Raw genomic sequence first — 13,786 nt, forward strand, 5'->3', positions numbered from 1 at the left:
CGTGAGGCTTTGGGGGACGTCTGGACACCGCCGTAACACCTGCTTCTGAGTCCAGGAGGTTTCAGAAGGTGGAGAGTCCGGCCCAGATCCGCCTTCCCCTCGCTCCCCTTGCCTCTGCCCGCCTCTCTCCTTCTTTCCTCTCCCTCCTGTCCCTTTCCCGTTCTCCCCTCCTCCTCCGCCACCTCCTCTTCCCCTCCTTCCTCCCCGCCCATGAAGGGCAAATCACAAAACTTCCACCCTGCTAGATATCAGGTAGGCCGGGTTCGTGTCCCCTGAAATCAAAGGTTTCTGAGGAACAATGGAGGTAAAGAATAAGAAAAATCTATCGGGAGAGATAGCTCCTGAGAGGCAAGAGGAGACCCAAAGGTGAGTTCCCACAGACCCCCCTTCTCTGAGAATGTTTTATAGGGCAAAGTCATGAGGTAAGTACAATGTGGGCCCAAACTATGCTCCGCCAGGGGCCGGGGATTTAGCTTAGTTGTGTTACGCCTGCCTTGCAAGCGCAAGGTCCTGAGTTCGATCCTTGGTACCCAAACCAACACCCAACAAGCATCAACCCATAAGGTTGCAAGTATAGCCACTTAGGTAATATTGATTCAATAGCGAAGAAGGTCACGTAGCGCGGGTGCTTAGAAAGAACAAAGGCATTCGGGGAGGACATGGGTCCGGATATTCTGGTCACCCACCTGGCTGACGGATGCCTAACCGGACTTTATTGGACCAGGCGATACCAATTACAGTATAACCTCAAGTTATTACTTAATCCTCTGGCAGGCAAGTAGGCCTGGTCATTCCATCTTTATCTTTTCTTTTTGTTACTGGAGATCGAACTCGGGTCCTTGCACTTGTGAGGCAGGCAGCGGAACCACTGAGCTAAATCCCCGGCCCCCATCTTTATCCTGAGGCCTGGCCTTGGACAGATGCAGACACCCACTGCGAACCCCCCGGCCCCCATCTTTATCCTGAGGCCTGGCCTTGGACAGATGCCCTCCTAGCCACATTATAATGCATTCTTGTTGGGAGCCCAACATTTGAAAGGAAACTTCTTCCTCTACAAAGAAGGCATTGATACAAGCTACGTAACATTTGTTACCTTTCAAGGACTCTGTTTGTTAAGCTTATTTGTTCTTCGACCCTGCGATGGGAGGAACTCAAAGAGATAGCCAAAGATCTGGTGGTATCTGTAGAAATCAGGAATTCCTGTTTTTGCATAAGAAATGATGGAGATGATTGCTTGGTGCTCCCTGTTGATGTGCCTTTAAGGAAAGCTGTTTCTGTAGAAATAAACCAGACTTCTCTTGGTCTCCACTCAGGCTTGAGTGTTCTTTCCTTTCTCAATCCTCACTCCCCGACTCAGGCACGTTCGTGTTGTGATGGCCCGGCCAACACACATTCTTATCTTTGGCACTGACTCCCGCGAGGGCCTGGCCTTGTCTCTCTCTCTAACTTAGCTGCCTCTAATACCCGCACCTTCAAGCACAGTTAGATCCGCAGCATGGCCGTCTGCCTGCTTGTCCACGACGTCAGCACCGCCATAGTCTGTTACCCCAGCTGGGAGCAAGAGGAAGCCACTTCCTCTCTGCCACCCCAGCAGCGCCATCCTGGCTCCTGTGTCCCCGCTGTCCCCACGTTGTGATTTCCTGCATGATCTTCAAGGCTCAGGCTGGTGAGCGCCTGCCTCTTGTGGTGGCCGCCCGCCCCTGGTCAGGACTCCTTCCCTTCCGGAGGCCCTGGGCTGGGTCTGCATCAGCGTGGCTGGGCTGTTCCTGCCAGGTGCTTCTCCAGCACACAAGCCGGCCCGCCTTGCACCTGCTGTGCACCGCCCTAAGCTGGCTTCCGCCTCAGAGGCCTTGGTCATGAAAGTGCCCCTCAGTCACCAAAGGTATGCAGGGGCCGGCGTGGGAGGGAAGAGCCAGGGCCCAGCGGCTCACCTTCGGGAGACGAAGGGCCATTCTCCACACGGAAGGTCTGGCACGCCCCCTGGAGCTTACTGTCTCCTTGGGGCTTTGCTTATTTTTCACTTGGTTGGACTTATTTCCTATTGATTTATGGAGTTATTTATCTATTATGGTACTAGTCAGTTATGTATTAGGTTTTTTTTTTTTTCATTTCATTAAAATGCCTCGGTCGTTAGAAGTTCTTAAATTTTTTTGGTTTTGGTTTTTAAGACAGGTTCTCATTAAGTAGTCCAGGCTGGCTTTGAACTCATGGCAATCCTCCTGCCTCAGCCTCCCGAATGCTAGGGTTACGGGCGTGTACCACCGGCCCGGCTTTAGTTCTTACCTTTAATATGACTGGATTTTGGACCTTAATCATGAATATTTTCATGCTGTGTTACAAAGAAAGTCCTTCCCTGCTCCATGACAGAAAGTTGGCCCCTCGGGCTTTTTTTTTTTTTCCCTGTTAAGTTTTAAACTTCTGTCCTGGTGGTCAGATTCTGAGTCCTCTGCAGTTGTGCGAGTCCAGGACTCCCGGGACACAGCGTCTCCAGTGGGGCCACCCAGACAGCCACGCACATCATCATTTGGGTCCCCTGGAGCTGAGAGCCGGCGCTGTGGTCAGGGATGAGGCAGAGACAGGCGGGCAATGGCCGCTGCTGGCTTTGATGTGGGAGGTTTGTGGCCAGGACTTGGTGACCTCTGAGGGCTGGGGACAGTGAAGCTCCAGTCCACAGAAGCGTCCTGTGCACAGCCTGAAGGAGCAGGACAGGACTCTCCTCTAGAGCCTCTAAAAGGAACCAGAGAGGCTCATTTCTGGCTTCTGACCCCTTTGCCCTTCCTTCCTTCCTTCCTTCCTGCTTTCTTTCCTTTTCTTTTCTTTTTCAGAGAGGATGTCTCACTATGTTGCCCAGGTTGGTCTCAGACTCCCCAGCTTAAGTGATTCTCCTGCCTCAGCCTCCCTGACGGCTTCTGACCCCTTTGCCCTTCCTTCCTTCCTTCCTGCTTTCTTTCCTTTTCTTTTCTTTTTCAGAGAGGGTGTCGCACTATGTTGCCCAGGCTGGTCTCAGACTCCCCGGCTTAAGTGATCCTCCTGCCTCAGCCTCCCTGTGACAGACAGAAGCACCCAACAATTCCATTTTTCCTGTGCTGGCTGAGGTGGGTGTGGCTTGGCCAGTGGATATCACGTCCCTCTCCGTCGATTCCCTGCCCTCCTTCACCCCCACGTCAATGGACTAGGACAACTTGCTTCAACGTCCTCCTTGCTGCTGCCTCGTTGAAGACGAAGGGAGGGAGGGAGCTGGGTTCACTGTTAACATCCCACCCCCACAGCAGGCCTTCCAGAAGATTCCCTACTTTCAGCCCTGCCCTTCACTGGATCATTGCTATGACAGCTGGAGCCCTGCACCAATCATGGGCCTATGCTTGGACCAATCACAAGCCTGCTGCTGTTATACAAGCAGCACCACAGATGCGCTTCTTGGGTTAGTCTAGGAGGGCTGCCTCCAGGGCACTGACCCCTGCGCTGCAGTCTTAACATAAAGACTCACTTTGGTGGCCCTGTAAGCTGGCTTGTGATTTCTCAGGTAGTGTGGGCTTCGGAAATCCTATAAATCTGCTTGGGATTCTTCTGCTGAGCAGCGTGGAAAGACTGGTTAGTTCCAAAGAAATAGCAGCAAACACTAAGAGCTGTTAGCTCTGAAAAGCTCCAGAGACCAGTGGCCAACCATCAGCAGGAGTGCTGACCTGTGATGTCCACCACAAGCGGGCATGCGATGGTGGCAGCTGGCTGCAACAGAGACCCAGCACGTTGTCGGCATTTCAGCATTATCCAGTGATGTCAGGACTGCTAGCCACAGCGCGCTTGGCTGATTCATGATTTCCGTCTGAACTGAGCACAAGAACCCGAGTGTGATTGGCAACATCTGAAGTTGCTGGGCAGCCCAGTGCTCTCCTGCACCTGGTGAATGAGTGCTCTTGGTGACGATAGTATTTTGAAGATGTAGGATGGACTCTGTGGAAGTTATTTCTCATGAAAAGTTGGGGCTGGGAGTTTCCGAAGCAGTTAGAGTAGTTCGGGCTCTGAGGACTTGAGACCTAGCTAACATGACTAAGTACAAAGGGATTTGTTTACTCAAGTAACAGGAAGCCCAGACAGAGAACAGCTTCTGGGTTTTCTAAATACAGAGGGCAACAATGCCACCAAACACTCACCTTTCATGTGACCAGTCCTCGGAGCAGCAGGCCTCACAGTCACAGGATGGATGCCTGAGCTCCAGACATCACAGACAGGTCCTACAGTGACCAGGAAAAAGAGACATAATGTCTTTCTTGTTCTACTCTGGATAAGCAGATACAAAGAAGTCATGCCCAGAAACTCTTTGAAAGTCTCCGCAGGCCTCACTCCTAAAGCAACCCTGGAGTGGTTGTGCCCTTTGGGCATCCTCCGGGATGCGTCCCAAATCCCAAGACGGGGCCTGTTAGTAAGGGTGTGAGCTGGGGCTGTGCTACCGTGCACTGGCCCTTGCTGTCAGTCCGTCCTGCAGCGGCTAGACTTGGAACGCCGCTGTGCAGCGTGTGGGTGGGGCATTCTGCGGTCACCACGGTGACCACAGACACTGGGTGTGGAGGGAGCGAGGCTGCAGGTTGGGAGGGACCCAGCACATGGGGGAACGACAGCAAAGTCTGCGTCAAACGCACCTTGTCCCTGAGGCCGGGGGCCGGTCAGAAGAGGGGCTGGAGAATGGCGAGGAACACAGCTGGCGGAGCACTGAGGCCGTGCCGGGGTCCAGGGACCCGGAGGAGGAGGTCTCCCTGGAGGAGGTGGCCGGGGAGCAGCACCCAGGGGCCCTGCCTCCCAAGGAGGTGCTCTTGGAGCCCGAGCTGGCTCCGGACCAGGACTTGGAGGCGGGCATTACCATGAGGTGGGCAGCAGACCCAGGTCCAGTTTGGGTGAGCTGGTGACTTTCCTGTGGGACAAAAACGCACGGCCTAAGGCGGGAGAGGTGTATTTTCGCTCACGGTTCATAGCGGTTTCAGCCCGGAGTTGTGCTGGCCACGTGCAGGCCAGCACATGGCACAGGGATCTGGAGGAAGAGACTTGCTCACCGCATGGCAGAGAGAAAGCAGGGAGAGAAAGAGGGACTGAGCAGGAGCTAAACCCTTCCAGGACATGCCCCAGTCTGGTATTTCCACAGACCCCTCCTCCTAACAGCAAGTCACCTACAGCCCCGTAACCCAATCACCTTCCCGAGGCCTCACCTACAGACACAGGAGGCTCTTGGGGGAGCATCTAGAGATGAAACAGCTCCTTTCTGGGCCCTGGTATTCCGAAGGTGATCAGGAAACACTATGAGCCCGCAGACATTGTGGTACTTGGTTAGGGCCGCTCTCCAAGGGGAGGAGCTGGCCGCGGAGGAAGACGTGGGGACTCAGGTGGCTGGTGACCTGGCCACTGCCTCTGTCTCCCCGTAGCCAGCTGTCCATCGCTGAGAGGCGCCCTGACACCCCCACCGCCAGGAGCAGGAGGAGGCGGCGGCTGCAGGAGCTGGCAAAGCCCAAAACCGACTGGCAAGTGATCAGGGACAGGTGAGCAGACACCCTCCATCTTTCCTGTTCCTCCGTCCCCTGCTCAAGCTGTCGCCACCCATGTCACCTTGGGGCAGGGCACTAGGGGGCTGTGGGGGAAGTGAGAGGCCAGGACCACATAGGTCGGGACTGTAGGGGCCCCGGGTGGCCTTAGAAGGACAGTGAGGTACCTGCCGGGGAGCAGGGGGGACCCCGAGCCACAGGGGGCTGGGGCCATCTCCTCGTAGGCCGGGGTGCTGCTGTGAGGGCTTCGCCTGGATCTCCCCACGCAGGAAGAACTTACATTTCTGTCTCTATTGGTGAGTCGGGCATCAGGGGCCACAGCAGCCCCACGGGCCGCCCTTGAGGGGCCAGGGCAGGAAGGGGAGGGCTCCTGACGGGGCTCCTTAGCGCCTGCCTCGCCTGTCACTGTGCTCCCAGCTCGCGCTGGAGATGGCCTGGTCCCTCCCCTTTTTTGTAGCACTAGGGATGGAACCCAGGGTCTTCACACTGGCCCATACCCCAGCCCTTTTTAATTTTTATTTTGAGATCATGTTTCCCTAAGCGGGTAAGTTGCCCAGGCTGGGCTCCAGGAAACTGAGATCCTCCTGCCTCAGCCTCCTAGAGTGCTGGGATGACAGGGGTGCACCACCACACTCGCTCGCCAGCCTGGGCTGTCTTAGGCACGGTCCCCTCTGAACATCTGCCTCATTCCAGACAATCCATGTTTCCCAGTGATGCCCCATGTCCTCCCCCTGGCCCAACCCTCTGGTCCTCTCTGTGTCATCCCTGCTGTCCGGGCCCCAGCCCAGCTTCCCTCTCAGAGCAGGGTGGGGCCAGCCTGTGTGTCCCTGCCCTGAGCTGCTGGCTGTGTTCCAGGCCTTCCGTGTACTGGACGGAGTGCTTTCTTGAGGATACTACCCTGAGTGTCACGGTGCCCGGTAGGTGAGGTGCTCCGGGGGCGGCTCTACCTGGCCTGGGGTCACGCTTTCTGTGTTGGGCTCCTGGGGCTGGGCACACAGAAGGAACAACCTCTTACGAAGGGTCAGGTTCCTGCTGGAAGTCTGGGTCCCCTCTCGGCACGATCGATCCCCCGGCCCTGGGGGAGATGGCGATTATCCTGGGCTATCACCGAGTTGGGGCCACTTCCAGTTGTTCAGGGTCCCCCTAGCTCGTGTGCCCCAGGCTGGCTTCTCTGTTAGAGGTTTCCAGAGTTATGTCAGACCCTAGGTTTTCCTGGTGGTCACCTGGATGTCAGCACTGGGCCCTCCCTGTGGGTTCCGAGAGCCGGCTTCCTCTTCCTTCCTCAACCTTCAGGATCCTCCTTTTAGAGATTCCTCCTCTCTACCTGCCTCCCTTAGTCCCAACACGAACTCCGGCTCTAACCCTCCCGGGAGCCCTGAGCCACCGTTCCCAGATGGGCAGAGAGGTCACCTCCCCCAAGGCTTCTGTGCCCAGCTGTATCTCCTGGGTCAGACCAAGCTCCCGCCCGGGCCCAGGTCAGCCCCGCACGCAGGGTAGGTAGCAGAAGCCGGGAGGGGCTGCGCCTGGGGTGACCGGGCCCCACCTCTGCACAGCCGTGTCCCACCGCGTGGAGGAGCTGGCGCGGCCCCGGAGGTTCTACCTGGAGAATTTCAGCAGCTGCCGGTGAGCAGGTGGGGAGAGGGCCCGCGCCCCCCGGAATCCTCTCAGGTTCCCCTGTCCCTGAGACGGACGCAGACCAGGACCCTCGCATGCCCGGGTACCCCGCTCTCGGTCAGGCTGGGTCTCAACTGCCGCCACCCCTAGGGCCTCTCCCATCTGGCCTGTCCCTCGGCCCACCCTGGAGTACCGCGCGTCCAGCAGGCTGAAGGAGCTGGCCACCCCCCGGGTCCGCAAGAACGTCTGGAGCATCGACATGTCGGAGGTAGGTGGAGCTCGCCGCGCGCCTGGGGATCGTTGCCCTTGGAGTCGGGCAGGGGACAAGAGGCTGCAGGCTGGGCAGGAAACTGCTTTCTTCTCTCGCGGTCCTCAGGCCTGCGTGGTCGCCACTGTCCGCCCAGATGTCAGTCCTGCTGCATGCTGAGTCAGGACGCTCACTGGGGTGCGGTTGGGGGTCAGAGCGCTGGCACCATGGCTGGACCCCTCCCTTCTGGGTCAGGAGACAGGGTCACAGCCCAGCTTCCTCCTCTCCCCACCCCTCCGTCCCCTCTCCCTCGTCTTCTCCAATAAGTTCTCACTATTCAGGCTGGCTTTGAACTCACAGTGATCCTCCTGCCTCAGCCTCCCGAGTGCTGGGATGACAGGCTGCACCACCACGCCATGCCCGGTTCCCAGCCTGGCTCCTTTCGCCTCACGGGGGACACAGTGGTACCCACCAGTGGGACAAGCAGGCTCCTCTTGGGGGAGAGTGTCGGGCCATTTCCGGTCCTGGCTTCTGCAGGTTCACACACAGGCTCTGAGGGGACCTCAGCTCCCCTGCCTCTGTGGGATTTTGGGGTCCCAGGTGCATCCCTCCTCCCCCATTCACCGGCTCCAAAGCAGCCGTGTGGGCCGGTGAGGAGGCCGCGGCCGGGGTCCCTCTCCTGCCTGGCACTTGTGTGAGCAGCTGCTTCTGCGCTTCTGGCCCAGTTGGGTGCTGTGCAGTGGTTCTCTTTGCGGTTTTGATTTGCAGCTCCTGGTCGTACGCTGGGTCCTCTGTTCCTGCGGTCACAGCCGACCCTGCTGTTTTCCTCTATATTCATTTATAGGTTTTGTCTCATCCTTCCCGCCCCGCCTCCCCTCCCTATGGACTAAAGCTTTGTTTCCATGTTTCCTTGTACTTTCACTTTTTCCTGGTCCCTTCCGTCCTCCCCCCCCTCCTCCCTTGTTCCCCCTCCCATGTGAACGCCTTCTTCCCATGCCAATGTCTGTTACACGTTTCAGTCCTCACTTCCACTTTGAGTTTCTCACACCAGAGAACAATGTGGTGTTTAAAGCGTGTGTGTCTGATTTATCTCACTTAGGAGTATGGTGTCAAGGTCCATCCATTTAGCTGGACGTGTCTCAAGCTCACCCTTCTTTATGGCAGAGTAGTGCTCCACTGTACCTAAAAACCACATCTGCTTTATCCATTTTGATCGGCGTTCGGGCTGTTTCCAAGATTTAGCTGTTACAAATTGTGCTGCTATAAATACGGGTGTGCATACATCACTTTGGTGTGATGTTTTTAATTCTCTCAGGAAGATACCAAGAGGAAGTATAATTGGGTTAGGGTTAAATGGAACCTCTAGGTTTAGTTTCTTGAGGGATCTTCGCACTGATTTCCACAGTGGTTGCACCAGTCTGCACTCCCACCAGCAGTGGAAAAGGTCTCCTCTTTCCCCACAGCCCCGCCAGCATTTGTTATTGGTTGATTTCTTGACAGCAGCCATGCTTTCTGGGGTGAGGTGGAATCTCAGTGTTATTTTCATCTGCATTTCTCAGATGACCAGTGATGTGGAACATTTTTTCGTATATTTATTTGCCATTTCTGATTCTTCTTCTGACAAGTGTCTTTTTATTTCAGATGCTCATTTTTGCACTGACAAACCCTGCTTTTTGGAAACTTAGAGTTTCCAAAAAAAACACAAGGTCTCTCCTATAAACATTTCCATATTTCCAATGGAAAAGGACATTTTCAAAATAGCAACAGGGATAACACTGAAAAATTAATAATTCCTTAACATCAAAATGCTCAGTGCTAGGATTGAACCCAGGATTTTTCCACTGAGCAACATTCATAGCCCTTTAAAAAATTTTTAAGGTGAGACAAGTTCTTGCTAAGTCTGTAAGTTGTCCAGGCTGGGCTGGAATTTGCAGCCCTCCTGCCTCAGCCTCTCAGAGCTTTGGGATGACAGGCACATGCCAAGGCCCCAACAAAAACAAGAAGAAAAAAGGGACATGATAGTGCATGAGGGTCTCTTTCCTCCCACCTTCTCACCAAGGCTCAATCACATCAGACTTTATAAATATTTGCCAAATTTGTAGGCAGGGAGTGATATATTGTGGTTTCATTTACATTTCTGTAGATATCAGAGAGGATTTTGATCATCAAGGGCTTGCTTCTCTCCTATAGCGCCTGCCTTGTTCCTTCCTGCCTGGGACTTCCTGTTATTGATTTGCCCGAGCTCTTTATATATGATAGCTACAAATCCTTGCAAACTGACTTCTCAGTCGGTCTCTTTTCATTTTGTGCTGCTCATGCTTTCTCCCCTGGGACCTGTGAGGACTTGGGGGCTGCTTTACTCCTTCCCCTCCATTCCTGCTTCAGGTGTCACGAGTGTCAAGGGCAGCCCAGATGGCCGTCCCCAGCTCACGGATCCTTCAGCTGGCCAAGCCCAGGGCCCCACCCATGCTGTCGGCAGAGTGGGACCCCGTGCCCAAACCCAAGCCCTATGTGTCAGACTACAGCCGCCTCCTCCAGCTGGCCAGTGAGTACACCCAGGCCGGGCTCCTGCCCTCTGTGTCCTTGTGGATGTGGGTGGGGGGATCAGATGCCTTGGGGTTGAGACTCCTCCCCCTACCTCACTCCCTAAAGTGCAGGCTGCTGTCAAGTGCTGTGGACTAATGGCCCCCTCACACAGGCCAAGGGACCCTATCCCGGGAGGAAAACAGGGACAGGGGTGTGAATGTGAGCAGAGCACCTCCCGAGGGTCTCCTGGTGGGGACAGTGGGGACTGAGGGGGAAGCCAGGCACAGGGCAGGAGCTGAGGGTCAGATGGTTATCTACCTGGCCTACCCTGTGTTCAAAATGGCAAAGGCACCTTCCTAGAGACAGGGCCATGCCGTGCCTTGTGCAGGAGGGTTCAGAAAATACAGAAAGGCAGAAAGAAGAAAGTAACAGCAGCCAGGCATGGTGGTACATGCCTGTCATCCTAGCACTCGGGAGGCTGAGGCAGGAGGATCCCTGACTTTTCAAGGCCAGCCTGGGCTACGTGGCTCATGGCAGACAGGGGCTTGGTGACTTCAGTGAGGTCCCCTACTGACCGCACCTCTGGCCCGGGGAGCCCTTTTTCTACAGCCTCCACAGCAGACTGCTGTTCGTTGTGTGATGTCCCCTGTGTGCCAGGCCCAGAGGTCACAGGCCTTGAAAAGCCACCGTGTGCTTCAGAGGCGACTGCCATCATGGTGACTGGCTGTCTGGGTTTGCTTTTCCCTTCGTATTTGGAGTCACCCTTGGTGGGAGGCCTTCAGTCATTCCTCGTTTGCCGGGATGACTTCCTCCCGGGCTGTGTCCGTTTGTTAGATCGGCTGCTGGGCTTCTGTCCGTCCTTATGTTTCTCCTCCCTGCCCCGGTTTCTGTTAAGTGTCACACACCTCCCACATCTCTCTGCACACGCATCCCGTCTCGGAGGCACAGAGAGCTCACACGTGCGCACCAATGTGTGCAGGCCGGGGTGTGTCCCCCACGAAGGGCTGGGACCAGCATTTCCCGGATGGAGCCAGGGCGGTGCCCCAGACTATGACCAGCACGCTGGCCGAGGTGCAGGCTGGGGTGCTCTGCCTCACGTTCCTCTGTGTGGTCGCCCGTGGGCAGTGTGGCCATCGCCCCTTGTGACTTGTCTGCCACAGGGGTCTGGAGTGCCCTTTGTTCGTCTACGAGAGGCTCTGGCTTGGAGCCCCTCAGACTAGAGGCCCAAACCCCCAGACAAAGGGGAGATGCGGTTTTGTTGTCAGCGGGGCTTGGGGTCACCTCTTCTCCCAGCCCCAGCAGACCTGGATAAGAGCAAGAGCTGCCAGAAGGAGATGCCCCCTTGCTGCCCCTGCCCACGGTGGACCAGAGTGGGCTGGGAAGACTGACCAAGTCCCCCCTCACCCTGACCACCGGGCCGGCTGCACTGGGAGACCTGAGTTTCCTTGTCACCTGTTAGAGTGGATTTTCATCCTTTTGCAAGATGCAATTGGTCCTGGGCTGCTGGGCCATGTGTGTGTGTGTGTGTGTGTGTGTGTTTGTGTGTGCATGCGTGTGTGATTTTTAGGTTTTTTTTGGTACTGGGGATTGAACTTGGGACCTGGTGCTTGAGAGGCAGGCAGTGGCACCACTGAGCTAAGTCCCTGGCCCTGTGTGGCATTTTTGAGAGAGGGTTTCGCTATGTAGTGCAGGGTGGCCTTGAACTTACTACATACTCCAGGCTGCTTTGAACTTGAGGTGCTCCTCCTGCCTCTGCATGCTGGGGTTGTAAGTGTGCACCGCCATGCCTGACCATAGGCTGGTGCTTGAGTCTCCTCTTCGTCCAGGCCCCTAAGGAGGAGGATCCCTGTCCTGGCTTCCAGGGAGCTGCCAGTCGGCTGAGGGTCCTTGCTCAGCTCACATAGAAATCACAAACTGGCAAAGTGGAGCTCTCTGGGTGTTACCCGCTGCCGGCAGCTCTCGGTTCCTACTGTTAGCTGCCCTCCTGCGCTCAGAGCCAGCCGCTGCCCGCAGCTCTGGGACTCTCCCGGCCACCAGAGGTGGTGGCTGATGGCTCTGCCACATTGCTCTTGGTCCCTCCCTGCTGCCAGGCAGCTGCTGGCTGCTTTTGGTGCTGGCGACCTTGGTGTTACCAGCCTGTAGAGTTGCTGCTCAGTGTGCTCTGCCCAAGATAGACATCATGGAGAGGAAAAAATACCCCGCCTGAAAGAGGCTTTGTTAGGACTTAGGCTGTGGCGTCAGAGGCGACAGCATGCAGAGAGACCAGGTAATATATAGAAAGGAGGTGATCTGTGCCAGGGAGGGGACCCTCGTGGACCTGCCTGAGGAGGTCACAGCAGCTGGTGTCACCTGGGGACTGGTCCACGCTCGAAGTCTGCTGTGGCCGGAGCAAGTGTTCTTGGAGAGGCCTTGGGGCTCCTCACAGAGCTGGACGGACGGCCTGGATTTGGGGTTCTCCCCCCGAAAATAAAAAGTACCACTTAGGAAGTGTTGGGCCCTTCTATCCTGTCTCACTCTTGGCTAGGGCCTGACTCTTCCTTTCTGGGAATTGTGACCAATTGAAATATTTTTTAATTTACACTTTACCCCTTTAAAAGGGTGGCTTTGAGTGCTTTCACCGTTGTGCAGGCATCATCACTGTCCGACTCCAGATCATTTCTTCACTCCCAAAGTAACATCGTCCCCTTAAGCAGTTGCCTGTCACCTCCCCAGCCCCAGCACCCACAAGTCCACTTCCTGTTTCTGGAGTCGCCTGTCCTGGGTGTTTCCTGTCCAGGGGATGCACGCTGTGCTGTGTGTCTTTCTGTGTCTAGGCGTGGGGTCCTCAACAAGTATGCCAGCATCACCCCTTTTCCCGGCTGAGTAGTATTTCGGTGTGAAGCCAGATCGTGTTGTGTGTCCTCTTTCATCGACGGACAAGCCACTTGAATTTGGAGGCATGATCTAGAAAGCTGAGTCCCAGTGCTGTCCCTCTTTCCTGTCCCTCTAGTGCCTAAGGCCCAGTCAGAAAAGTGTGTTCCTGACCGCAGTCCTTGCTGGGAGGTGCTGGACATCACCAAGAAGGCTGTGGCCAGTCCAAGGATCATCTCCCTGGCCCAGCCCAGAGTCCGCAAGGGCCTCAATGAGGACTACAACCCCTACTACATCTCCCCGGCCTCCCTGGTGGCTCAGGCATCCCCGCGCCTGTATGAGCTTGCCACCCCCAGAAGCATCACCAAGAAAGTGTGAGCGGGCGCCTGGCCTGCCAGCGGACTCCCAGTAAACACCCAAGTGCATCCCGCCTGTGTACGTGTCTGCTGTGGGCTCCGAGGCTGGGGAGGGGCGTGCAGGGGGCCGCGGGCTGAGGCGGAAAATAATAATAATATTGAATCTTCGCATGCTACCTGCGGTCTGTGCAGCCCTCTTATTTGGGGGGTCGCTGTCTTCAGTCCTGTCCAGCACCTCTGAGGTCAGACTTCGCTGCTTTGCCTCAGAATTCCCTCTCCTGGCTGCCCCTCCAGTGATCCCGCGGGCAGGCCTCAAACTCATGGACTGTCATGGTGACCAGCAAGCAGGGACAGTAGAGGCCACGGTCCAAGAAGTTAGAGAAAAACCAGGGTTCCTGCTGGGTCCCCAAATTCATGAGTTGAAATCCTCCTCTCCACCAAGCATGGTGGTGCACATCTGTAATCCTGGAACTCCGGAGGCTGAGGCGGGAGGATCGCTGTGAGTTTGAGGCCAGCTTGGGCTACAGAGCAAGACCCTGTCTCAAAAAACGAACAAACAAAAAACAGGACCGGGGATTTAGCTCAGTGGCACTGCATCTGCCTCGAAAGCACAAGGTCCTGATCCCCGGTACGGGAAAAAAAAAAAAAAAAAAAAAAAACAAAAA

The 13,786-nt window shown here is 55.8% G+C and overlaps 1 protein-coding gene across 2 annotated transcripts; it reads left to right on the forward strand.

Annotated features, from left to right (window-relative positions):
* The first annotated feature begins 4,508 nt into the window (after positions 1-4,508).
* On the forward strand, positions 4,509-13,289 carry Theg (theg spermatid protein). 2 transcript variants are annotated; one of them, XM_010634981.3, is made up of 8 exons: positions 4,509-4,861; positions 5,412-5,525; positions 5,753-5,824; positions 6,384-6,445; positions 7,082-7,151; positions 7,293-7,410; positions 9,775-9,934; positions 12,905-13,289. In XM_010634981.3, the coding sequence occupies exons 1-8, from the start codon at positions 4,602-4,604 to the stop codon at positions 13,141-13,143; spliced, it is 1,095 nt and encodes a 364-aa protein (XP_010633283.1). In that variant the 5' UTR covers positions 4,509-4,601; the 3' UTR covers positions 13,144-13,289. The 2 variants fall into 2 exon arrangements, with proteins under 2 accessions (XP_010633283.1, XP_010633284.1); XM_010634982.2 differs by lacking the exon at positions 5,753-5,824 and having other exon boundaries at positions 4,529-4,861.
* The last annotated feature ends 497 nt before the right edge of the window (positions 13,290-13,786 follow it).

This window comes from Fukomys damarensis, unplaced genomic scaffold (genome assembly GCF_012274545.1).
Source record: "Fukomys damarensis isolate Sample0158 unplaced genomic scaffold, DMR_v1.0_HiC HiC_scaffold_37, whole genome shotgun sequence".
NCBI lineage: Eukaryota > Metazoa > Chordata > Mammalia > Rodentia > Bathyergidae > Fukomys > Fukomys damarensis.